This window comes from Eurytemora carolleeae, unplaced genomic scaffold (assembly GCF_000591075.1).
Source record: "Eurytemora carolleeae unplaced genomic scaffold, Eaff_2.0 scaffold660, whole genome shotgun sequence".
Lineage (NCBI taxonomy): Eukaryota > Metazoa > Arthropoda > Copepoda > Calanoida > Temoridae > Eurytemora > Eurytemora carolleeae.
In genome coordinates, this window is record NW_019396563.1 from 135,891 (window position 1) to 163,792 (window position 27,902).

Sequence of the window (27,902 nt, forward strand, 5' to 3'; positions counted from 1 at the left end):
CTCCAAGCATGAATTGAATAAAGTTGATTGGTTGGGTTGAATATCCAAGGTATGAATTGAATAAGGTTGAGGGGTTGGGTTGGATCTCCAAGTATGAATTGAATTAGGTTGATTGGTTGGGTTGGATCTCCAAGGTATGAATTGAATAAGGTTGAATGGTTGGGTTGGATCTCCAAGTATGAATTGAATAAGGTTGAATGGTTGGGTTGGATCTCCAAGTATGAATTAAATAAGGTTAAATGGTTGGGATGGATCTCCAAGTATGAATTGAATAAGGTTGAGAGGTTGGGTTGGATCTCCAAGGTATGAATTAACTAAAGTTGAGTGGTTGGGTTGGATCTGAAGGTCTGCAGAGTATCTCCAGGTCCTGTCATGAGTAATGAAAACAAGTTGAACTTGGTAGTTACACAAACATCACTTTCTTCTATTATTCATGAAAAGTTTATAAATTAAGAGAATACAGTTGTCCTCAACTCCACTTTAAACAATGTTTATATTCAACAAGAATAAGTCATATTCACTGGTAAAGGAAGAGATCTTGAAAGGAATTGAGGCTTTGCCACAAACTCTGATTTTCTAATCTCCATATCTTTTCAACCCAACTATTCAAGTTTGATATATCAAAGGGTTTCATCATCAGATTTAAAAGATAAGGCGATTAGAAAATTAGAGTTTGTGACAAGAACTCAGTTCCTTTGAATAAGAAACTAGACCACAGCATTCAATTTTCAAATTTTTTATTTTCAATTATATATTATTCTAATTATCTAATCTACATGTCTAATATTGTAATCCCTATATCTTTGCAACCTGTGGTCGGAACTTTTGTATCAAAGACAAAGACAAAGAAAATAGAAAATTAGAGTTTGAGGCAAGCTTTGTTTTGAAAATAAAAGTTTTCAAAATTCGAGAACTCTTTCTTTTGAATCTATGTAAGAAAGAAAGGAAAAAAAGTTTCTGCAAAAAAACCGGGAAATAAAACTTTGGTAAAAAAGTCCCATTTTTATGGCACTAGAAATAAAGTTCTGCGTTTTTTATTCCTGGGATTTTTTTATCCTAAAATAATATGGGGGCTGCCGGCCAATAAAGTCTCAGGAAATAAGATTACAGGAAATAAAGTCCTGAAGAAAATATATCCGATGAAAAAAAACAAGAAAAATGAGTCTAAAACTTTTCAAAAATTTTTTTTCCATGGTTGTAATAGGACTTTTTTCCTGGGACGTTTTTGTATAAAATCATACTGGAACCAGAAAAAAGTCCTAGGAAATAAAGTCTCAAAATGGTAGGAATTTATTTTCAAAGACTTTCTATTTCAAGGACTTTTTTCCACAGGACCTTTTTAGTGCCAAAATTTAGGACTTTATTTCCGAGAAATTTTTGGGCGGTTACCTCATCGAATATACCACAATGTTTTCAAGATGGTTCTAGTATCTAATTAAATTGAAAATATGTGTAAGGTTAACTATTTATTATTATATCTTATTAATATTGATAATTCAGTTCATTCTGATAATCTGAGTTTACAGTTTATATGATTTATATACACGTTTTAACATTAATTGTTCCATAATAAACTTGATATATGTATGCATTGTTTACGTTCTATAAATGTGCAGTACGTTAAGTTATGTTTATTACTTGCAGGCTTTGTACAGGTGTATACAGGGTAATTAGATAAACATGAGACATGAGAAACGTTTCTTTTAAGGATTTTTGATGATGATGTAGATACATAACCAACCCTGTATTCATAAATAAATCTATTTTAAAAAAAATCCACGGAACAAAGTTTTGCAAATATTTAAAGAATTCCATCACATTTTTAAAATTTCTGTGTTCAGGTTTTATGTTGAATCTAGAACATAGATATGACATAGAGGGACTTCATGTGTAATTTTAAGTGAGCTTCCATTTAAAGAGATTCGGTTCACAACGGTACCCATTAAACCTTTATCTGATCAATAATGTGGAAGATATCACAGTTTTTCTAACTCGACAATATCCTCCAGTGTTTCTAAAGAAGAAATCCACATATGTTCAGAAACCACAAACGAAAATAATTTTTTTTCAAAGATAAAATTTAGGCGATATAGAGGGACAAAGAGTAATGTTGTGAATCGGACACAGTGCCTTTAATCAAGATGTTTGCTGAGGGATTGTTCAAACAATTATTTATTATTCCTCAGTTCAAACATTTTATATTCAGTTCTATAATATTTAAAACTCTTATATTTATCAAAACTGTTTTTTAACGGGATCTTAATTTGAAACTGTTCATTTCTTGTTATTTTCTAAACTCTTACGTTAGAACTGTTCCAATTCAGTTCTTTCTGTTCATAATCAGTTATTACTTTTGAACTTTTGAATTTAGTTTTGAAATATAACTGTTACAATTCAGTTTTTAAATATAACTGTGCAAATTTAGTTTTGAAATATAACTGTTACAATTTAGTTTGTAAATATAACTGTGCAAATTTAGTTTTGAAATATAACTGTTCCAATTCAGTTTTAAATATAACTGTTACAATTTAGTTTGTAAATATAACTGTTACAATTCAGTTTTTAAATATAACTGTTACAATTCAGTTTTTAAATATAACTGTTACAATTTAGTTTTGAAATATAACTGTTACAATTCAGTTTTGAAATATAACTGTTACAATTCAGTTTTTAAATATAACTGTGCAAATTTAGTTTTGAAATATAACTGTTTCGATTTATTTCTCACGTTAGAACTCTTCTATTTAGTTCTTGCTATGGATTTGTTAAGTTTTGTCAAAATCAATTTTTCTCTGTTCAGATATTCTTTTAAGATTCCAGTTTAACAATGTTTTCTTCTCTTTTGGGGGATTTAACTAGGAGAGAGAAGACGTTGAACTAGGTATTGCTAGTTGAACTATATCTACATTGCACTCTCAGAACACATATAGAAATGTATAGTTTAACTATCTATACCTAGATTAACTTATTCCGGCTGTTCATTAAATTGAACCACTTTACTCCTGAACCGGAAATTTAAGAGAGTATCGTGGAACGAAACTTCCGAGTTTCCTATTTAGAGTTGACACATTTGCGTAGATTTTGATTTAAGAAATCAGGAAACAAAAAAGAATGTGATGAAACCACATGAAATATTGGTATCTCCAAAACTCCTGATCCCGATTAATGATACCGGGTTTACGATACTGGGTTTCATTATTATATTCTGTCTTAAATTTCGGGCTCTGTACTCCTGAAGGGTTATTAAGATGTTCTCATGATATTGCCAACAAACCCAACTTGTTTACAGTTTAAACTTCAGGAGAAGGAGAAAGATTGATCCACTGACTGTGCTCCTCTCTGCACCTGGAGTAGGGAGGATAGTTTAATGTATGCTCCGGGTAGGTTACTAACCAGAGTTGTTTTACAAGAATATATCCCTGGAGTAGGGAGGATAGTTTAATGTATGCTCCGGGTAGGTTACTAACCAGAATTGTTTTACAAGAATATATCAAGCCTTTACCAGCCTTTTAAATATTAACTAACAAACTTTGAGAAAAGTTGGAGAAGGTGATAAATAGGCTGAGGAAAGGAAAATTAAAGGATAAAGTTTAGGAGTCACACAACTCTTAATTCACAAATCAGAAATAAGCAACATATATCTAAGTTTTAGAACTTTTATTATCATCTTAAAATCTAGACCAAGCTCGTAAACATATCAAAGCATACAAGGGCTTTGATACGTACCAGAACCTTCAAATATAGAACCATAAACTTTAACCCTACTGCTGGGGTACTTGAAAACCAAGATACGCTGAGGGGGGGTCAATTTGACCCCCCCCCTCTAAATCCCATGTTTGATGTCCAAATATGACAAATGATACATCATTAGAAAGCTCTCGTGCTCTACTTTTAGAATCTGCAAAAAAATTTGCAAATTTGCAAAAATTGAATTTTTTATCGCAAAATCCAGTTATATAGTAAAAATGTTTGCAAAAAAAAANACCATCATAACCTTCAAATATAGAACCATAAACTTTAAACTAGAACCAGAACCTTCAAACATAGAACCAGAACCTTCAAATAAAGAACCAAAACCTTCAAATATAGAACCATAACCTTTAAACATAAAACCATAATCTTGAAATAAAGACCCATAACTTTTAAGTATAGAACCAGAACCTTCAAATATAGAACCATAAGATTCCAATATAGAACCATAACATTTAAATATAGAAATATACCTTTTAATAAAGAACCTAACCTTTAAGTATAGAACCAGAACCTTTAAATATAGAACCATCATAACCTTCAAATATAGAACCAGAACCTTTAAATTTTACAAAATTCATGACTGTACCAAAATCCTGTAAAATTAATCAAACTTAACTGAATCCCGTAAATTGAACCTGAATCACATAAAATTGACCAAACTGAACCTAAACCTCATAAAATTGACCAAGCTGTAAACCTAAACCACATAAAATTGACCAAACTAAACCTAAACCACATAAAATTGACCAAACTGAACCTAAACCACATAAAATTGACCAAACTGAACCTAAACCACATAAAATTGACAAAATTGAACTTGAACCACATAAAATTGACCAAACTGAACCTAAACAACATAAAATTGACCAAATTGAACCCGAACCACTTAAAATTGACATATTTTGAAATATTACGGGCAACACCAGACAATTTAGCTAGTACCTGATATATCTGGGTTCCACCAAACCTTATCTGAAGTCGGACTTGTGACTGATACACTTCTCTCAGTGGTTCTCCACTTCTGTCGACTAAACACAGATATTACAGATTCATTTAAAATATAATTAATTAGTTGATGGATCAGATAGAACATCATTAAAAATAACTCATGGGAAGACGAAAATACACTGTTTTAGGATCAATATTTGATCAATTATACTTCGAATTAATTGTTAAATTGATTTTTTGGTTGTTAAAATCATTAAAATTTTGATAAATTGAAAAAAAAATCATTGATTATATTTGAAAATTGTAAGATTTTATTGAAAAATAGTTAATTGGTTGATTGGAAATGCATTTGTTTGATTTTATTGAGAAATAATTATTTGATTACATTGACAGAGGTATATATAATTGATTAATTGATTATATTGACGGAGGTATATATAATTGATTAATTGATTATATTGACAGAGGTATAAATTATTGATTAATTGATAATATTGACGGAGGTATATATAATTTATTAATTGATAATATTGACGGAGGCATATATAATTGATTAATTGATTATATTGACGGAGGCATATATATTTAATTAATTGATAATATTGTCGGAGGTATATATAATTGATTATATTGACGGAGGCATATTGATTAATTGATTATATTGACGGAGGTATATATAATTGATTAATTGATTTTATTGACGGAGGTATATATAATTGATTAATTGATTATATTGTCAGAGGTATAAATTATTGATTAATTGATAATATTGACGGAGGTATATATAATTTATTAATTGATAATATTGACGGAGGCATATATAATTGATTAATTGATTATATTGACGGAGGCATATATATTTAATTAATTGATAATATTGTCGGAGGTATATATAATTGATTATATTGACGGAGGCATATATAATTGATTAATTGATTATATTGACAGAGGAAAATTTAATTGATTAGTTGATTATATTGACGGAGGTATATATAATTGATTAATTGATTATATTTACAGAGGTATATATAATTGATCAATTGATTATATTGACGGAAGCATATATAATTGATTAATTGATTATATTGACGGAGGCATATATAATTGATTAATTGATTATATTGACTGAGGCATATATTATTGATTAATTGATTATATTGACGGAGGTATACATTATTGATTAATTGATTATATTGACGGAGGCATATATAATTGATTAATTGATTATATTGACGGAGGTATATATAATTGATTGATTGATTATAACCTGTTTAAACTTGTTCTTCTCTGTGAAACATCCTTCTCTCTTGTATTCACCAGTTCAGATTTTCCTACTAAACAAAATCTCCTGAAATCAACCGTGTAGTCGTATTTGATCCACAACAGTAGCCTTAAAAGCTTTTTACGATCGATTATGAATGAATGAGATATAATACATGAATATCACTTTAAAAATTCATAATCTTCAATTCAGGTTTTTCTATGCAAAAGTCATTTGCGAGTTTCTGCTGCAGAAGCAATGAGAGAAAATAAACAAGATGAAATACCTTTCAAGCTAGGTAAACAATGATATCTCCCACATTATTGATCAAATAAAGGTTTAAGGGTACCGTTGTTAATTGGACAAACCACTCTTAAAATTAACATCCACTTAAAATTACAGAAATTACAACGACGGATTCCTTAAAACAAATTTTAAACATTTTAAAAAAATGGTTTAAAAATGTTTTTAAAATGTTTAAAAAATGTTTTAAAAATGTTGACTACTTTTATTATTATAAAGTATTTGGGTTAAGGCCACTATAACTTAAACTTGTAATTTATATCCAAGTATAATGTTTCTATCTCGGATTAGGTTTGTAAATTCATGGTGTTAGGCTGACCTATCATTGTTCTCTTTTAAATTAGAAAATGTTGAAGTGCAAAATATATGAACCAAGATCATCTAGAACAATTCATCCTTTGAGTTTATTATTACAGGTACAGTGCTCCCCAATATATATGACAATACAATGACGACCAACCATTTTATCTAATTAAGCAATAGTGTTTGATCAAGAGAGAAAATTCTTATAACAATACAATGTTTCCAATGTTCACTTCTTATATAGAGAGCAATAAGAAGAAGGAGAAAAATAGCCATTTTGGATCAAGGTACTAATGCAAGGAAAGTTAATTGCGGTTGCGTATACTCTGCGTACATATTGAAACCAGTTCTCTCTGGGCGGAATTAGTAAACAAGAATAGATGCATCAGTGTTCGTTTTGTACCCGAGGAGGTTAAAAGCATTAAATTTTGATAATTTTGATAATTCACATAATAGTTTCCTATGAACAGAATATTTTATAGATTATTTTTGTGAAAATGGAATGGATTCCATGTCAGACTGTGACATCGGTCTTGTGTTTACTGTTCCGCCAAGAGACAGTACACTGCAGTACAAAAAATGCGTACACCACTGGAATAACTTTCCTTGCATTAGTACCTTGTTTTGGATGTTCTTTGCTCAAAGTACATCCTGAATCCCCCCCCCAGGGACTCTCCACTTAAACCCACTTTCTTTGTCAGTGTACTGGAGATTACTGCAGTACACACCGAAAGCTTAGGGTGAAGGCTAGATATGTGCAGACTGCTATTCAGATTTTACTATGCTGGCTATTCACATAAAACATAAAATTGGTTTTGCATTTCATATCTTACGGATTCTTATATATCCCTGAAGGTAGATGTCAGCTAATTGGTCGTGTACCCCAGTTGTATTTGATAGAATGCGTTGTATAAAATATCGCATATTCTAGTCTTTAATAGATCTCTGTGCTATCTTATCTCTGGTTTAGGGATGCTATAGGGATATAACGAAGGTTGATGAGAAAGGGTTTATTTGTAAAATTATACTAACCTATAGCAGGCAGATGAGGTTCATAATAAGATAATTCCGTCGAGGTTGAGGGGGCCTCTACCTCTGGAATACATGACATAATGCTCTTAAATGGCATGGCATAATGTTCTTAAATAACATGGCATAGTGTTCTTAAATAACATTGCTTAATGCTCTTAAATGACATGGCATAGTGTTCTTAAATAACATGGCTTGATGTTCTTAAATAACATGGCTTGATGCTCTTAAATGACATGGCATAGTGTTCTTAAATAACATGGCTTGATGTTCTTAAATAACATGGCTTAATGCTCTTAAATGACATGGCATAGTGTTCTTAAATAACATGGCTTGATGTTCTTAAATAACATGGCTTAATGCTCTTAAATGACATGGCATAGTGTTCTTAAATAACATGGCTTGATGTTCTTAAATAACATGGCTTAATGCTCTTAAATGACATGGCATAGTGTTCTTAAATAACATGGCTTGATGTTCTTAAATAACATGGCTTAATGCTCTTAAATGACATGGCATAGTGTTCTTAAATAACATGGCTTGATGTTCTTAAATAACATGGCTTAATGCTCTTAAATGACATGGCATAGTGTTCTTAAATAACATGGCTTGATGTTCTTAAATAACATGGCTTAATGCTCTTAAATGACATGGCATAGTGTTCTTAAATAACATGGCTTGATGTTCTTAAATAACATGGCTTAATGCTCTTAAATGACATGGCATAGTGTTCTTAAATAACATGGCTTGATGTTCTTAAATAACATGGCTTGATGTTCTTAAATAACATGGCTTAATGCTCTTAAATGACATGGCATAATGTTCTTGAATAACATGGCATAATGTTCATCAATAACATGATGGCATGCTGTTCTTAAATAACATGACTTAATGTTTTTAAATAACTTGGCTTGATGTTCTTAAATAACATGGCATAATGTTCTTAAATAACATGACTTAATGTTTTTACATAACTTGGCTTGATGTTCTCAAATATTATGGCATAATTTTCTTGAAAAACATGGCTTGATGTTCTTAAAAACCCTGCCATTATAATAAAAAAGTTTAAAAGTAAAGATATTTAGGTATTTTATTCTCATAAGTAAATTTAAAATTTAATTAAAGATTTTAAAGGAACTGACTGCTCGGTTCAAATCAAACTCTAATTTTCTACAGTGATAACCAGAAAACTATGGAACAGGAAGACGACATTAATGCAACACTAAAGTGCTTTTTATGTTGAACAAAGAAAATAGTTTTACCACTAACTCATTTAATCACTGATCAAGTGAAATGGATCTGTTTACACTGCACAATTGTTGTATTTCATGTTCATTGGACTTTTTAAGTCAAACTTAATTTTAAAAGTCGTCTTCCTATTCCAGGGTTTTCTGGTTCTCACTGTAGTCCTTGCAAGCTAATGATGAAGTGCACCTTTGACCTTTATATTTTTGGATATTTTGCTCAGCAAAAAAAAGTTTAAAATATCAAAGGTTTGCGCCTTCCAGTTCCAGGCGAGGAATCAGTTCCATCTAGATTTTAATTATAAATGTACTTGAATAAAATGAAGTATGGTAGTAACTTAAAATCATACATACCATACAATCTAACTGTTGATTCGGTTTCTCCAAGTGAATTCTTGCTCACACATTTATATATTCCTATATCTTCCTTAGATATATTGAACACAGTGAGCCGAGATACTAGTCTATAATTCTCCATCTTTAAATATATAAATATTATTATCACAGTGAGCTAAGATACAAGTTTATAATTCTTAATCTTTAAATTTATAAATATTATCAGCACAGTGAGCTGAGATACAAGTTTAAAATTCTCCATCTTTAAATTTATAAATATTATTAGCACAGTGAGCTGAGATACACGTTTATAATTCTCCATCTTTAAATATATGAATATTATTAGCACAGTGAGCCGAGATACTAGTCTATAATTTTCCATCTTTAAATTTATGAATATTATTAGCACAGTGAGCTGAGATACACGTTAATAATTCTCCATCTTTAAATATATAAATATTAGCACAGTGAGCTGAGATACAAGTTTATAATTCTCCATCTTTAAATATATAACACAAGTCTAACTGTTATATTCTGTAGTTATCATGTTATGTGAACACTGTTGTTATATTATCATGTATAAACTAATATCACATCTAACTGTTATATTCTGTAGTTATCATGTTATGTGTACACTGTTGTTATATTATCATGTATAAACTAATATCACATCCAACTGTTATATTCTGTAGTTATCATGATATGTGAACACTGTTGTTGTTTTATCATGTATAAACTAATATAAAATCTAACTGTTATATCATGCAGTTATCATGTTATGTGAACAGTGTTGTTGTTTTATCATGTATAACTAATATAACATCTAACTGTTATATTCTGTAGTTATCATGTTATGTGAACACTGTTGTTATATTATCATGTATAAACTAATATCACATCTAACTGTTATAAATGAAGAAGCTTGTGTACATATCTCATATACTACTATTAAATATTTATACTTGATTGCTCAACTTTGTATACACTATACATGCATTCTTATCAAATATTCGGTGTTTTCAGAACAACAAAACAGTTTCCTCTTTTTATTCCATTTTTCATGTTTTTTTATTCCAATTCTCAAATGTCTAAAGGATCATTGTCAGCATTTTTTCCTTCCTTGTTAGACAATTTCTCCAGAAATATCTGAATTTTGAAATAATAATCTGAGTTTAGAATAGTACTCGAATAGAATAGGATTTGATCAAAATATTTTTTTTAAAAGATGACACACATTAATTTAAAACTCTTTCTACTTAAAACTTCCCCCCACTCTTCATATAATGAGGTTAATTTGCCCAAGGGAATAATTATCTACAAAAACTTAGACCTGCTTAAAATTAAGAATATAGCAAGATATATATTCCCTATTTAAGATTAAATTCCATTAAAGAGCCGATAAGTTCGTACAACGACAGTACAGTACAATTTGATATCCTCTGCCACTGCCACCATGTCAGTACAAGAACTTGGTACTTGGGAAGGTACAGTTTTAAATAATCCAGGTTTAAAGACTGTACTATACATTTTACAAAATTCATAAGAATTTAAGTATCATTTATTCATCCTTATAGAGACAGCAGAAGTAATTTTAAGTAAACCTCCAGAGATAAAGTGACTTGTCAGATTCACAACAGTACCCTTAAAAGCTTTGTCTGGACAATTATGATTGAGATATCCACGTTTTGTTTAAACATTTTTTTATTTTCATTTGTAGGTTCTTTGTGAAAGTGGCTTACGCATTATTTCCTTCAGAAACAATGGAGAAATTGTCAGAATTGATTAGTTTGCAAGCAAAAAAATATTCCACATTATTTATTAGATTAAGGGGTTAAGGGTATCATTGTGAATCAGGCAGACCTTTCTTTTAAAATGGAGGGAAACTTAATTTATGACGATAGTCTCCGGAAAGATTTAGCTTTTGTATAAATAAATGTTAGAAAATACCTCTTCCTCAGTATCATGCCTCGCATCACGTAGAATCATCTGACCGTTGAACACCCAGTATGTTATAGCCTTGTAATAAACAGAAAATATAGTTTATAGCATTGTAGGAGGAATAGTGTTAGCTGTGTAAATAAGCAGAAAATATAGTTTATAGCCTAGTAGGAGGAGTAGTTGTTAGCTGGGTAAATAAACAGAAGATATAGGTTATAGCCTAGTAGAAGGAGAAGTGTTAGTTGGGTAAATAAACAGAAGATATAGTTTATAGCCTAGTAGAAGGAGAATAGTTAGCTGGGTAAATTAACAGAAAATATAGGTTATAGCCTAGTAGAAGGAGAAGTGTTAGCTGGGTAAATATACAGAAGTTATAGGTTATAGCCTAGTAGAAGAAGAATAGTTAGCTGGGTAAATAAACAGAAGATATATGTTATAGCCTAGTAGAAGAAGAATAGTTAGTTGGGTAAATAAACAGAAGATATAGGTTATAGCCTAGTAGAAGGAGAATAGTTAGCTGGGTAAATAAACAGAAAATATAGGTTATATAGCCTAGTAGAAGGAAATTAGTTAGCTGGGTAAATAAACAGAAAATATAGGTTATAGCCTAGTAGAAGGATTAGTTCTATTTGGGTAAATAAACAGAACATAAAGGTTATAGCCTAGTAAGAGGAGAAGTGTTAGCTGGGTAGAGAAACAGAAGATAAAGGTTATAGCCTAGTAGGAGGAGTAGTTATTAGCTGGGTAAATAAATAGAAAATTCAGGCTGTAGCCTAGTAGGAGGAGTAGTTGTAAGCTGGGTAAATAAACAGAAAACCCAAGCTTTAGCATAGTATGAGGAGTAGTTGTTAGCTGGGTAAATAAACAGATAATTCAGGCTGTAGCATAGTAGGTGGAGAATTGTTAGCTGGGTAAATGTAACAGAAAATTCAGGCTGTAGCATAGTAGGAGGAGTAGTTGTTAGCTGGGTAAATAAACAGAAAATTGAGGCTGTAGCCTAGTAGGAGGAGAAGTGTTAGCTGGGTAAATGTAACAGAAAATATTTGCTATTTGGAACACTTTATGCTTCATGCTTCAAATCATTCATCAGCTGCTTATTCTTTTTTTTGTAGATTTTTCTCAGAACTTGGAAAAAAGGGGGGATATAAATTCTTATTTTTAAAACATCTTTTCTAAGACAATTTTTAGGATGATTTTCTGAATACAATAATTATACCTTAGGACTTGCTTCAGTCTCACACTGCAGTTGTATCTCTGTTCCCAGGGGGGCTCCGATCAATTGGTTCGGGATATACATCATTGGAGCAACTAGGATATACATCATTAGAGCAACTAGGATATACATCATTAGAGCAACTAGGATATACATGATTGGAGCAACTAGGATATACATCATTGGAGCAATTAGGATATACATCATTGGAGCAACTAGGATATACATCATTGGAGCAATTTAGACATAAATCATTGGAGCAAATAGGATATACATCATTAGAGCAACTAGGATATACATCATTGGAGCAACTAGGATATACATCACTAGAGCAACTAGGATATACATCATTGGAGCAATTTAGACATAAATCATTGGAGCAACTAGGATATACATCATTGGAGCAACTAGAATATGCATGATTGGAGCAACTAGAATATACATGATTGGAGCAACTAGGATATACATCATTAGAGCAACTAGGATATACATCATTGGAGCAACTAGGATATACATCACTAGAGCAACTAGGATATACATGATTGGAGCAACTAGGATATACATGATTGGAGCAACTAGGATATACATCATTGGAGCAATTAGGATATACATTATTGGAGCAACTAGAATATGCATGATTGGAGCAACTAGAATATACATGATTGGAGCAACTAGGATATACATCATTAGAGCAACTAGGATATACATCATTGGAGAAACTAGGATATACATCACTAGAGCAACTAGGATATACATCATTGGAGCAACTAGGATATACATCATTGGAGCAACTAGGATATACATCATTAGAGCAACTAGGATATACATCATTGGAGAAACTAGGATATACATCACTAGAGCAACTAGGATATACATCATGAAAGCAACTAGGATATACATCACTGTAGCAACTATAGGATATACAGCATCGGAGTAAGTATGAAATACATTTGTTGCAAATAAATCTGCATCCTACTTTTATCCCGCGTAATGTCGTCTTTACTACCCTTCCCCTATATCTCGGAGCAGTCCAAACTAAAGAATTTAAACCGGCATTACCTCCGTACTCTGACAAGTGACAAAGGACATCATTGAATAGTAAAACGTTTTAACTAGTGAATACTTAAATCCGTGAATAACTCTGCAATACATATTAATTCTACTTAAACAACTGGGTTTTTATTTTCAGAAATAACAACCCAATGTTTAGATTGATCCGTTCACATCCTCTGATCTCTAATTACTCCTTAATTACCCCCAGCTAGTAAGTTACCCAATTAAACATTAAAAACGATTTCATACCAACATTTCATATTTGCTAAAACTGTATTTTGTAATTTTGAAATAACTTTATTTATTTGCAACTTGTGTTTGTGGAGTAGATGGGCCATCAGTTCGTGATTGTGTGTCAACAACATTATTGGAGCAACTAGGATATACGTCATGGGAGAAACTTTATGGAGTAATATTATATCATGTCAAATTTTAATAAGGTTCAAATGCTGTAAATGGTGAAGAAGAAATAATGTAGAATTACAAACTTGGAGAACTGAAGATAATTAGTGTTCAAAGCAATATTAAATTAAGAACTTACATTCAACAACTAACTTGATCCGTTTGCTCACACTTGGTGGAATCTTGTTGCTCGCTATACATAGATAGGCTCCCATCTGTTCTCTAGATATGTCCTAAACAAAACATAGATAGGCTCCCATCTGTTCTCTAGATATGTCCGGAAACAAAACATAGATATGCTCCCATCTGTTCTCTAGATATGTCCTAAACAAAACATAGATAGGCTCCCATCTGTTCTCTAGATATGTCCTAAACAAAACATAGATAGGCTCCCATCTGTTCTCTAGATATGTCCTAAACAAAACATATATTTGCTCCCATCTGTTCTCCAGATATGTCCTAAACAAAACATAGATAAGCTCCCATTTGTTCTCTAGATATGTCTTAAACAAAACATAGATATGCTCCAATCTGTTCTCTAAATATGTCCTAAACAAAACATAGATAGGCTCCCATCTGTTCTCTAGATATGTCCTAAACAAAACATATATATGCTCCCATCTGTTCTCTAGATATGTCCTAAACAAAGCATATACATATACTCCCTCTATTACTAGTTCCAGGTACTCCTCCTGGTACTAATACCCGTATATCCAGGTACTCCCTCTGTTACTAGTACCTTTATATCCAGATACACCTCTTGGTACTCTTGAAAATCCAGGTACTCCACATGGTACTTATACCTGTATATCCAGGTACTCCCCCTGGTACTAATACCTGTATATCCAGGTACTACCCCTTGTACTAATACCTGTATATCCAGGTACTCCCCTTGGTACAATGAGACTCCAGCATGAGATTTCTCTGTGTCCCGGAAAATAGATTTCCCGTCTTCTCTCCTCCAGGTTATATGGGGCTGTGGAACCTGAAACAGTTTTGAAAATCTTGAATGATCATTGATCATCTAAACTTGTTTTTTCTTTGTTATTAACAATGTCGGATTAATCCAAATCAGTAACTTTATGATGTTTCTAAAAATACAAACCCCGTTAGCTCGGCATATCAGAGAAGTATTGTGCTTTTCCCGTACAGAAACCTGAATAAATTAGAAAGTAAAATTTGTTGGTGTTTGTCTTGTGCATTGTACATAGTGAACTGTACATATATTTCAAGCTGTTTATTGGCTGTACATTTATGATAAGGTTTACAATGTTTGAACTTGTGCAGTATTATATCAATGATACAGGGTCCCAGGTGTCCCAATAAACATGGGAATTCAGTGACGAATTCGATATCGTTTTTTAAAAATAATTCTTTGATTTAGTATAGTGATACCTACTGAGAAAGCTGTAATCCGTAAGAATTTCGTCTGCTATGTTTACAATTTGTTTGTTTACGTTTTGACTGCATACGGTTGTACTTAGTAAAACAAGAAAATTAAAGTATGCAAACAGAGGCCGTTCCTTCCATAAACTACATTGGTCGACAACTTGACGTCTCTTATATTCGTCGTCAAGTGTACGGAGAAATTATATATCTATCAAAAAAGAATTTAGCATGAGACATCTAGCGGCCGACATGTCGTCCCCTTAAGTAAGTGAACTACACGACCACTATCATAGAGAGAACAGGCTCTGAGTAAACTTGTCAGTCTTTACTGCTCATCTTGCGGAGACATTAAAAACTCATCTTTACAGCCATTTACCGTTTTCATAAAATAAACTCTAGCAGACATAATAATACTATGGCTTTTGAAATCAGCTATTACAATGGTAATTTATAACAAAGATGATATCGAATTCGTCACTGAATTCCCATGTTTATCGGGACACCCTGTAGTGTATAATAAAGCAACTGTAGCGACGCAAAATAACAAAGATATAAACGAGACTAACTGTATATATTTTGTCTAACTTACAACATGAGAAAAACTATCTTGAATAAATATGTTTGGTTTGGTCTTCAGAGTTTCCGGCAATCAGCTGGTAATCCAGGGTCTCCACACAACATTAATAATAATAAAAAAAAATTATTTTACCTCACTCGGAGAACTCTCTTCATCCACTATAGACGGAGGAACTACCACGTCGAGATGACCGGTCACAGAAATCATTGGATCTGTGTTGACCTGCATATTATATTATTTAGTCAAGATGACCTGTCACAGAGATCCTTGAATCTGTGTTGACCTGCATATTATATTATTTAGTCAAGATGACCGGTCACAGAAATCATTGGATCTGTGTTGACCGTGAACGTATAAAATGTCTTTTTTTGCTGAAAAATAGTTGAATTTTTTTATAAACATAGGTATGTATGGTAGTTAGCAGATATTTTTCTTAAAAAGTATCAGAATTTTTTGGAAAAATCTTTATAAAAAATAAAATATTTAGCAAGAAATTCAACTTTAAAATTCTTTAAACTGCCTCTTTATTTTCTTTAAGACTTGCTTAAGCTTTTTGTCTAGGAAGTGACGGTAGTTGGAAATTGAAAAAAAATTCTTGAATAAATGTTGATAAAAAAGTTTCAACAAGTCGGTGGTAGTGAGGGTAGTTTGAAATAAAAAACAAATTCTTGAATTAATGTTGATATATAGATTTTAAAAAGTCGGAGGTAGTGAGGGTAGTGGGGAATTCTTGAATAAATGTTGATAAAAAAGTTTCAATAAGTCGGTGGTAGTGAGGGTAGTTTTTAATTTAAATAAAATTCTTGTTGAAACTTTTTTATCAACATTTTGATGAAACTTTTTTATCAACATTTATTCAAGAATTTTGTTCTCAATTTCAAACTACCCTCACTACCACCGACTTGTCGAAATCTTTTTTATCAACATTTTGATGAAACTTTTTTATCAACATTTATTCAAGAATTTTGTTTTCAATTTCAAACTACCCTCACTACCACCGACTTGTTGAAATCTTTTTTATCAACATTTATTCTAGAATTTTTTTTTCAATCCCCCACTGACTTTTTAAAATATATACCATTTTATTTCAAAATTTATATATAAATCAATACATATCTTTATTTTTTAAATTTAAATTATTACTACTTTAACTACCTTCTATTTATCTGACATAAAGCTAATGTGAAAAATAAGGCATTTTATACATACAGGTGTTGACCTGCATATTATATTATTTAGTCAAGATGACCGGTCACAGAGATCCTTGGATCTGTGTTGACCTGCATATTATATTATTCTGTCAAGATGACCGGTCACAGAGATCCTTGGATCTGTGTTGACCTGCATATTGTGTTATTTTAAACAAGATAAATGGTCACAAAGATGCTTTTTATTTTATATAATTACTAGCTTGGGAACCCAGCGTTGCCCAGGGTGCTCATAGTTAATCCCGCGTTTAACCACACTTGGTCTTTAATTACGATTTCAGCTATTGTTTCTTATGAAAGCCGACCCACTTAACTCAAAATCTCAAAACCAAGCTAAGAACATTCCCGTGGGTCTCCCGAGTTCCCCACTGAAAAATTTGAGGCAAACCAGTTCAGGGGTTTATGAGTTATGGTCGGACATTAAAAAAGAGATTACTACTTTACATATAGATGTACATTGTACATGTACATATACCTGACACATGTAGTACCCACGGTCCTCTGCTTGTACATCTTTGATATGTAAACTCCAAGTATGATGATTATCATGTACAATAGTAAATCTAAAAATTATCATGTACAGTAAAGCAAAAAAAGTACAGCACAAGAATGCACAACACAAAGAAAATCCAAGATTACATACCTCGGTATTCTAGTAATAACATTTCTTCCAATAGTTAATATCATCTGTCGGTCAATATGAATCCAAGCAACCTAACAATATCATAATACAGAGGTAATCAATAATTTTTTTTTCAAAATTAGCCGAACATGATTGAAGATGCACGAACATGATGGAACATGCACGAACATGATGGAACATTCACGAACATGATGGAACATGCACGAACATGATGGAAGATGCACAAACATGATGTAACATGCACGAACATGATAAAAGATGCACGAACATAATGGAACATGCACGAACATGATGGAGCATGCACGAACATGATGAACGTGTAGAACAAGAATTATCGAAATGTCTAAATATTTGCATCTGTATCATCATCTAATTATTTATAGAATATTGTTAAAATTAAAATTCAAAAATAATTATGTAAAAAGAAAACAGAGTTAGTCAATTATGAATAATAATCAATGGAATCGATGACAAATTGTTTCCTCTCAGTTAAAGATATCTTTGGTTTTCTAGCTTGACAAGTTTTAAGCTCTTTTTTCTTTATTGTTTCTGTTGCAGAAATTCAAAAGCCACTCTTTTGAAAATGAAAGTCATCAAGTTCAAAGTTTAAAAATATGGATTTCTAATTGATTCACAATTGATCAGGCAAAGCTTTTAAGGGTACCGTTGTACATCGGACATAAACGCGTATAATATCCATTTTTAAAAATTCTTGCCTAGCCCTGTAAATCTTATTAAAGTTTATATTTAGAAAAAGGTTTTAATTTTCTAACCTTGTAATCCGCGAGATGTTTAACATAACATTTCAACATGGCGTCCCGACCCAGAGCGACAGTAATATTCTGAACTTCTTCGGATATCTGGGGACGTCCTCCACAGCAAACTGCAATATAAAATATCCATTAATTAAGAAATACATTTTAACGAATTTTTATCTGAAACATCTTTGTTTAGTTGTTCGAAGATTATCTATGAAGCCAGTTCTCAGTTTGCGTAGAACTGGTGTTTTAGCCTCATTTATATTCATTCCTCGGATACCAATGTCTAATCTTTCCTCCATTGAATGGACGCTGAAACCAGATTAGCATGAAAACCGGGAGATAAACAGTGATTTCTCACTTCCGCCCGAACCAAACCAAACTTAAAATTAGATTAAAACTATCCAAACCAACCTTTAATATTTTCAGGTCAAATTCAGATTCGATTAAATTTATCCAAGCCAAACTTTGATATCTCTAGGCCAAAATTGGATGAATAGATTTATCCAAATTTCCTTTTACGTCTGGCCAAATTCAGATTAAATTTAACGAAACCAAATTTTAAAGTTTCAGGACTAATTCATACTAAATTTATCAATATTAATCAAACCAAACCTTAATGTTGTCGGATCAAAATTAGATTAGATCATTAGATTAAACCAAACCAAACTTTAGTAGTTTGATTATCAAACCAAACCAAACTTTAATAGTTTGATTATAAAACCAAACCAAACTTTAAAAGTTTGATTATCGAACCAAACCAAACTTTAATAGTTTGATTATCAAACCAAACCAAACATTAGTAGTTTGATTAACAAACCAAACCAAACTTTAATAGTTTGATTATCAAACCAATCCAAACTTTAAAAGTTTGATTATTGAACCAGACCAAACTTTAATAGTTTGATCATCAAACCAAACCAAACTTTAATAGTTTGATTAAAAAAATAAACCAAACTTTAATAGTTTGATTGTCAAACCAAACTAAACTTTAATAGTTTGATTATCAAACCAAACCAAACTTTAATATTTTAATTATCTAACCAAACCAAACTTTAAGAGTTTGATCATAAAAATAAACCAAACTTTTATAGTTTGATGATAAAACCTTACCAAACTTTAAAAGTTTGAATTTAAAACCAAACCAAACTTTAATAGTTTGATTATCAAACCAAACCAAACTTTAACAGTTTGATTATCAAACCAAACCAAACTAGTTAGTTCAAGATTAGATTAGTCTGAACTAAATCAAAATTTCATTTGTTTACTTTCCAAATTTAATTCTTGTATATTTGCAATTGAAGCTTAATGCATCTGAGCATGTTGCAAAGCTCTAAATATGGAATTATAGAAAATTTGAGTTTATGGCGAGTTATCAGTTCTGCACTCTAAACAACCTTTTAAAGGAAATAAGTCTTTGCAACAAAATCAGATTTTCCAATCCCAATATCTTTGCGACTCAATGTGGTAGACCTTAAATATTTCAAATTCTGTTAAATCAAATAATCTAAGTTTGAAATATCAAAGGTTTGCATATCATCAGGTTGAAAACAAGGGATTAGAAAAATTAGGTTTGTAGGAAAGACTAAATTCCTTTGTCTCCTAGAATCCTATGTGTGCTGTGTGCAAAGAGAATAGAATATATATTAGAGGGGAATTTAGAGAATCCCTCGGTATGAATATTTTTAGTCCCTTTCAGCCTGAAAGGGAGTTTAAAGTGTACAAATCATGTAAATGTTAACAAATTATATGCAGTAGAGTACATTAATACAGTATGTTCCCTAGACTATCCATTTCAATTTCGAATTTTTAAAAGCTGTTAAATAAACTTTATAGAATGAATTAGGTGAATAAAAACATAATTTGATGTATAGTTATAACGGAAAATCATCGTTTGTAAAGTGAAAGGCATAGAGTCTATGTGAAATGACCATTGGTTAATTATGAAACCAGCCTATTTCATAATTTGGTTCATATTACTTTTGAGATTTTCTATAAAATGATATTCCAGGGCCCAAAAGGTTATATAGCATAAATATGTGAAGTACACCTGCAGTATGGAAACAGTACAACAAAATGGCCGTTTTACATTTTTTTCTAGTAAATTCCCCTCTAATATATATTCTATTCTCTTTGGCTGTTAGTAAACGTGTTCAGTTTAATTTCTGATTCAGATTGGAGACTAAAGGATGATGTATACAGCCTGTTAAAACGAAAATTGTTCTACATTTAAACATCTCGCCCTGGTTAGCCCAGTTACGACCCTGGATGACTTTACTGGGATAATATTAATGATGATAAATCTGATGAGATAATAATGATGATAAATCTGATGAGATAATAATGATGATAAATCTGATGAGATAATAATGATGATAAATTGTTAGTAAACGTGTTCAGTTTAATTTCTGATTCAGATTGGAGACTAAAGGATGATGTATACAGCCTGTTAAAACGAAAATTGTTCTACATTTAATTTGATTTGTTTGCCAGTTAAAAATTTACATATACAAAGTTACAATTACTGGATGAGACTGTAAAGACGACCTGAAATTCCTAAATATTAAAATTTTTAAATAATTTGGAAATTAATTCAAAAGTTTAAGGTTGCAGAAAACTAAGAAACTGCACAATTCAATTCCTGTTTTGTTTTGCAATTAAAGGGACAGTAGAGACGTTATTTCAAGTGATCCTCCTTTAAAAAAAATAGCATTTCCGATTCACAAAACAATTTAAATATCGTGTTTAATCCCTTTAAATATTACTTGTTTGTGTGAATATGTAGATTACAGGCGAATTTACATATTAATATTTGGTTACACGAGAGCTCCATAATTTCAACTCAGACATTAAACAATTTGTCAAATATTTTGTTTAGGATACAAGGGGGTGGTAGTAAGGGTAGTTTAAAATTAAAAAAAAATTTGAAAAAAATGTTGATATATAGATTTTAAAAAGTCGGAGGTAGTGAGGGTAGTGGGGAATTGAAAAAAAAATTCTTGAATAAATGTTGATAAAAAAGTTTCAGGGTACCCTGGTAACCCTTGTCCTGTATCTCCGGGTACCCTGGTAACCCTTGTCCTGTATCTTCGGGTACCCTGGTAACCCTTGTCCTGTATCTCCGGGTACCCTGTTAACCCTTGTCCTGGATCTCCGGGTACTCTGGTAACCCTTGTCCTGTATCTCCGGGTACCCTGGTAACCCTTGTCCTGTATCTCCGGGTACCCTGGTAACCCTTGTCCTGTATCTCCGGGTATCCTTGTAACCCTTGTCCTGTATCTCCGGGTACCCTGGTAACCCTTGTCCTGTATCTCCGGGTACCCTGGTAACCCTGACCAGTATCTGTATCTGTCTGGAGAATGTATCCCTGTGGTGTAATAAAGAAACCATTACAGACCGGAGAATCAAGTGGTAACTAAACCCAGATCCAAGTTTAATGTTTCATAAACAACAAGATTCGACAAAATGTTGCAAGGTCAATCCGGGTAAATGTAAACCAAGACGTATATTTGTATCTATTCAAGGATCCGGCCCATACGGATTTAATTCGTTTTTTCTCATATATTTTTCTGTCAGCGGAGGGGTTTTGAATCAAAAATTAGGAATAGACAACACTGCAAAGATAAACCAAAACGCCATAGAATTCAAATTGAAGAAACCAACTCATCTCGCCCTGGTTAGCCCAGTTACGACCCTGGATGACTTTACTGGGATAATATTAATGATGATAAATCTGATGAGATAATAATGATGATAAATTGAGATAATAATGATGAAAGACCTGATGAGATACTAATCTGATGAGATAATAATGATGATAAATCTGATGAGATAATAATGATGATAAATCTGATGAGATATTAATGATGATAAATCTGATGAGATATTAATGACGATAAATCTGATGAGATATTAATGATGATAAATCTGATGAGATATTAATGATGATAAATCTGATGAGATATTAATGATGATAAACCTGATGAGATAATAATGATGATAAACCTGATGAGATAATCATGATGATAAATCTGATAAGATTATAATGATGATGATAAACCTGATGAGATATTAATGATGATAAATCTAATGAGATTATAATGATGATAAATCTGATGAGATAATCATGATGATAAATCTGATAAGATTTAATGATGATGAATCTGATGAGATAATAATGATGATGAATCTGATGAGATTATAATGATGATAAATCTGATGAGATAATAATGATGAAAGACCTGATGAGATACTAATCTGATGAGATAATAATGATGGTAAACCTGATGAGGTAATAATGATGATAAACCTGATGAGATAATAATGATGATAAATCTAATGAGATAATAATGATGATAAATCTGATGAGATTATAATGATGATAAATCTGATGAGATAATAATGATGGTAAATTTTATGAGAAAATCTGATGAGATAATAATAATAATAATGATGATAAATCTGATGAGATAATAATAATAATAATGATGATAAATCTGATGAGATAATAATGATGATAAATCAGATGAGATTATAATGATGATAAATCTGATGACATAGTAATGATGATGAATTAATGCATCGGATGAGATTATAATGATGATAAATCAGATGAGATTATAATGATGATAAATAGGATGAGATTATAATGATGATAAATCTGATGAGATACTAATGATGATAAATCTGATGAGATACTAATGATGATAAATCTGATGAGATAATAATGATGATATACCTGATAAGATTATAATGATGATGAGTCTGATGAGATTATAATGATGATGAGTCTGATGAGATTATAATGATGATAAATCTGATGAGATTATAATGATGATAAATCTGATGAGATAATAATGATGATAAATCTGATGAGATACTAATGATGATAAATCTGATGAGATACTAATGATGATAAATCTGATGAGATAATAATGATGATAAATCAGATGAGATTATAATGATGATAAATCTGATGACATAGTAATGATGATGAATTAATGAATCGGATGAGATTATAATGATGATGAATCTGATGAGATTATAATGATAATGAATATGATGAGATTATAATAATAATGAATATGATGAGATTATAATAATGATAAATCTAATGAGGTAATAATGATGATAAATCTGATGAGACATTAATGATGGTAAATTTCCTGAGATAAATCTGATGAGATAGTAATAATATTAATGATGAGGAATCTGATGATAGTATGAGATAACTAAACTTTCTTGAACTGTCAAACTAAAATATTTCTCTCTTAGAACTAGACCTTACTTTATTTTCTTCACATTGCACTCAATTCAAAACTTTGTGTTGATGAAATTATGATCGAGAAAAACATCATTTTCAACTCTAAGTTGCAGTTACTAAGTGGGGATTTAAAAAAACCGCAAAGTAAAATATAAAAAGATTGTCTGTAGTTTTTGCGCTATGTATAAAAATTTATTTGAATCTATACTGTCTGACGTTATATGGGTATGGAAATTAAATCTAATGAATTAGAAAAATATATATTTACAGGCTGTAAAACAAACCGGAAGTTTAAAGCAAAAAAATACATTTTAAAATCCTTAAAGAGAGTGCGCAGACGTAATTTCTATTGGCATTCCACTTAAAAAGTGTTATCTCTGAATTCTGATACACAACAGTACCCTCGAAACCATCGTATGAATGACATATTCTTAATTTTATCTCGAAATTTTATTATTTTTTTCTTGTTTTCTTTCTTACAGTCACCTGCAGATTGAGAAAATGAAGGAAATTGTTCCAATTCAAGAATTCAATACTTTAATATTACTTATTATTATTACTTAAAATTGGGAATCATACATGACACTAACTAAATTGTTTAATTGATTTACGTCTAGGGTTCTTTAAACAAGCTCTAATGCATCACAATTAGACTATTCCTTGCCATAGAAAACTAAATTGTTTTGTAAATCCTTTCTTGTCAAAATATTTTATGATTTTTCACTTTTTTCAGATTCAGATTCTTAACTTTGGATTCAAAATTATTTGTATTCATTTAGTGTTTTGTTATTTTTGTAAAATGTAAACTTGCTTTTCATGAAAATAATAAAATTTTAGTTTGTATAGACACGATGCATAAACATTACAATTAATATTCATGAACTGTTAAATAGACTAAATCTAAAAAAATTTTCTTGGTCACAAATTAATTTATCACTAGAATTTTTAAAAACAGTTTTCGTGAATTATATCTTTTAAGAGTACCCCAGAGCGGGTTACTGAGGTGGGGGGGGGGGGCACTGCTTTCCCCTGTAGGATTATATTTTTTATCTACATTTCTATTTTTACAAAGGTAATACTTGATTTTTAGGTGAGAAAAGTTGTTTTTAGAGTTTATTTTGCAGTCTGCTAAAAAAATGAATTTAAATTGATTAAATTTAATAATTAACTTATGCAATTTATAAGGTAAAGCTAAGTAATTATCATGACAATGTAAAAAGTGAAAAATTATCAAAATCAAGCTAACAAATTACAAGTTTAATCACAAAACTGCAGCTGCAACCCCGCTTCTTGTTCACTTGGTTTACCCCCCTATAGAAACACCCTAATTAAGACCAAAAAAACATATGCCGAAGAAATTAAATGAAAGGATGGAAGAATACGAGAAGATTGAATAAAACGAAGAAGAAGAAGATGGAGTAGAAGGAGATGGATTAAAAGGAGATAGGTCATAAGGATATGAAGTAGAAGGAGATGGAGTAGAAGGTGATGGAGTAGAAGGAGATGGAGTAGAAGGAGATGGAGAAGAAAGCGATGGATTAGAAGGATATGGAGAAGAAGGAGATGGAGTAGAAGGAGATGGATTATAAGGAGATGGAGTAGAAGGAGATGGAGTAGAAGGAGATGGAGAAGAAGGAGATGGTGAAGAAAGCGATGGATTATAAGGAGATGGAGTAGAAGGAGATGGAGTAGAAGGAGATGGAGAAGAAAGCGATGGAGTAGAAGTAGATGGAGTAGAAGGAGATGGAGAACTCATAACACTGCCACCAGATTTCCCGTGTTTCAAGATATTTTTCAGCAAATATGATTGAAATCTTATATGTTTTTATCTCTTCTTATCAAAGACAACTTAATCTTGACGAATTTGAAATATCAAAGGTCTACAACATTGGGTTGCAAAGATATAAGGATAAGAAAAACTCAGTTCCTTTGACTTTCTCCTTCTACCTAGCTTCTATTAATATAGTTCTGGATTTGAAGATTTAAAAAAATGATACAGATATATATATATACAGATCGGGTTTCAAAAGAGCAATTGACAAACCTCATAAATGTTCGGGACAAACAACGTTTTATTTATGTTCAATTTTAAATTTTAATCCAATACTTGCAATTAATCTTAGATACACTTTTTTAGGATGGGGGGGGGGTCAGGTTATTTATCGACATATATGATTTCGATACAAGCAATAAAAGCTTTTAGCTGTTGAGAACGAAATATTGGGAACTAATCCTGGCTTACCATTGGTTGGAGTTAGAAGAAGAAATGCCGCCAGCCACACTATTAGTCCTCCCTGGCGGCATAGGGAAATATTTTCTAAGTTCGATACAGTTAACATTGTTTATTTTGATATTATAAAATATCACTTTCTCAAAAATGTCCTCAGTCTTTTAAATAAATGGTAGCAGGACGTTGGTTTATCATGAGCAAAGGATGCGCTTAGGTTCGGAGATACGGAGATACTGTGAACCCTGAGCTGAGGTTACAATCTAGGACGGAGGATCAACATTGGTTCTCGAGCTAGGTTTCAGTTCCTCGGAGAAATAACTCCGACGGGTCTTGGTCTCTTGGAGCCGATTAGCAGGTAGTGTATGGGGCCCGGAGAACCAAATCTTCTCCGGGGTTGTGTAAACCTCTGAGCTCTAATCGGAAACTAGCAAAAGGAAATGTAAAGTCTCAAATTAGATGAAGAAAAAAATACTGATTATCTCAAAAATAAAATGCACTGTAATAAATGCAATATGAATAGAAAATTAGAAGGAAGAATAAAGAAAATATTAGATGAAAGAGTAACAAAAAGTGATACTTTATAGTTTCAGTAGAAGTAAATATTCCATTAACTGTTAGCACCGATTAAAGGATTCATAACTCTAATTGGATAATGAGATAGATAGAAATATAGATGTTACCGCAACACAATTTCTTTTGGTCCAGAATAGACAACAAACACATGACTGAACCCTGATTGGATCAGGCACTAATGGAATCGGCATACAGTGTGGATAAGAGAAACATTTAAACACGTTTTAAAGAAAAAAAACAAGTATTTTAGAGAAAAAAATGTAAAACACTTTGGCTAAAAAGAATAAAATAAGTATGAAAATAAGGAACAATCAAATATATCAATGGTCTAGGGCCCGAAACAATGCTCATAGCGGCTAAAATACTTTGCTTGTCAATCTTTACCTGTTTGTCAGTGCCCAATAAACGTCAAAACGACTGAACCGATTGGGCCCTCCCGTGACTCCCGTAGATGGTAATTGAAAAATATTGTTTGGAATAAATCTTGACATTTCTTATTCTTGAAAATCCACCAGTTTAAACAGAGAAGTCCGAGAAATTAGTTTTTACTGGGTAACAATGAAAAAATGGTGACTTGCAAAACAGCAGTCAAGGCAGTTGTTATTTATATTTTTCAACTTTATTAGTTCAGAATACAGGATAGATAGGAACACTAGAGTATAGAATACAGGATAGATAAGAACACTAGAGTATAGAATACAGGATAGATAAGAACACTAGAGTATAGAATACTGGATAGCTAGGAACACTAGAGTATAAAATACAGGATAGATAGGAACACTAGAGTATGGAATACAGGATAGCTAGGAACACTAGGAAATAGAATACAGGTTAGCTAGGAACACTAGAGTATAGAATACAGGATAGTTAGGAACACTAGAGTATAGAATACAGAATATATAGGAATACTAGAGTATAAAATACAGGATAGATAGGAACACTAGAATATAGAATACAGGATAGATAAGAACACTAGAGTATAGAATACAGGATATATAAGAACACTAGAGTATAGAATAGAGGTTAGCTAGGAACACTAGAGTATAAAATACAGGACAGATAGGAACACTACAGTATAGAATACAGGATAGCTAGGAACACTAGAGAATAGAATACAGGTTAGCTAGGAACACTGGAGTATAAAATACAGGATAGATAGGAACACTAGAGTATAGAATACAGGATAGATAGGAACACTAGAGTATAGAATACAGGATAGATAAGAACACTAGAGTATAGAATACAGGATAGATAAGAACACTAGAGTATAGAATACAGGATAGATAGAAACACTAGAGTATAGAATACAGGATAGATAAGAACACTAGAGTATAGAATACAGAATATAAAGGAAAGCTAGAGTATTGAATACAGGATAGACAGAAAATGAAGAGATTAAGATTTAAACCGTTTTAGAAAAAAAAATCTGTAATCGTACAGAAGCGGAAAACAATCTGTACAAACTTCAATTCTTAACA

The 27,902-nt window shown here is 31.5% G+C and overlaps 1 protein-coding gene across 3 annotated transcripts; it reads right to left on the reverse strand.

The window, feature by feature from the left end:
* Positions 1-1,453: 1,453 nt before the first annotated feature.
* LOC111705546 (neurotrimin) lies at positions 1,454-26,271 on the reverse strand. Of its 3 annotated transcripts, none has more exons than XM_023478130.1 (15): positions 25,864-26,271; positions 18,374-18,483; positions 17,601-17,671; positions 17,433-17,520; positions 15,882-15,971; positions 14,889-14,939; positions 14,655-14,768; positions 13,923-14,016; positions 12,332-12,423; positions 11,125-11,193; positions 9,196-9,319; positions 7,601-7,663; positions 5,969-6,032; positions 4,696-4,781; positions 1,454-3,345 (listed from the first exon to the last, which is right to left on the reverse strand). In XM_023478130.1, the coding sequence occupies exons 1-15, from the start codon at positions 25,958-25,960 to the stop codon at positions 3,284-3,286; spliced, it is 1,275 nt and encodes a 424-aa protein (XP_023333898.1). In that variant the 5' UTR covers positions 25,961-26,271; the 3' UTR covers positions 1,454-3,283. The 3 variants fall into 3 exon arrangements, with proteins under 3 accessions (XP_023333898.1, XP_023333897.1, XP_023333899.1); XM_023478129.1 differs by having other exon boundaries at positions 5,969-6,035; XM_023478131.1 differs by lacking the exon at positions 7,601-7,663 and having other exon boundaries at positions 5,969-6,035.
* Positions 26,272-27,902: the final 1,631 nt, after the last annotated feature.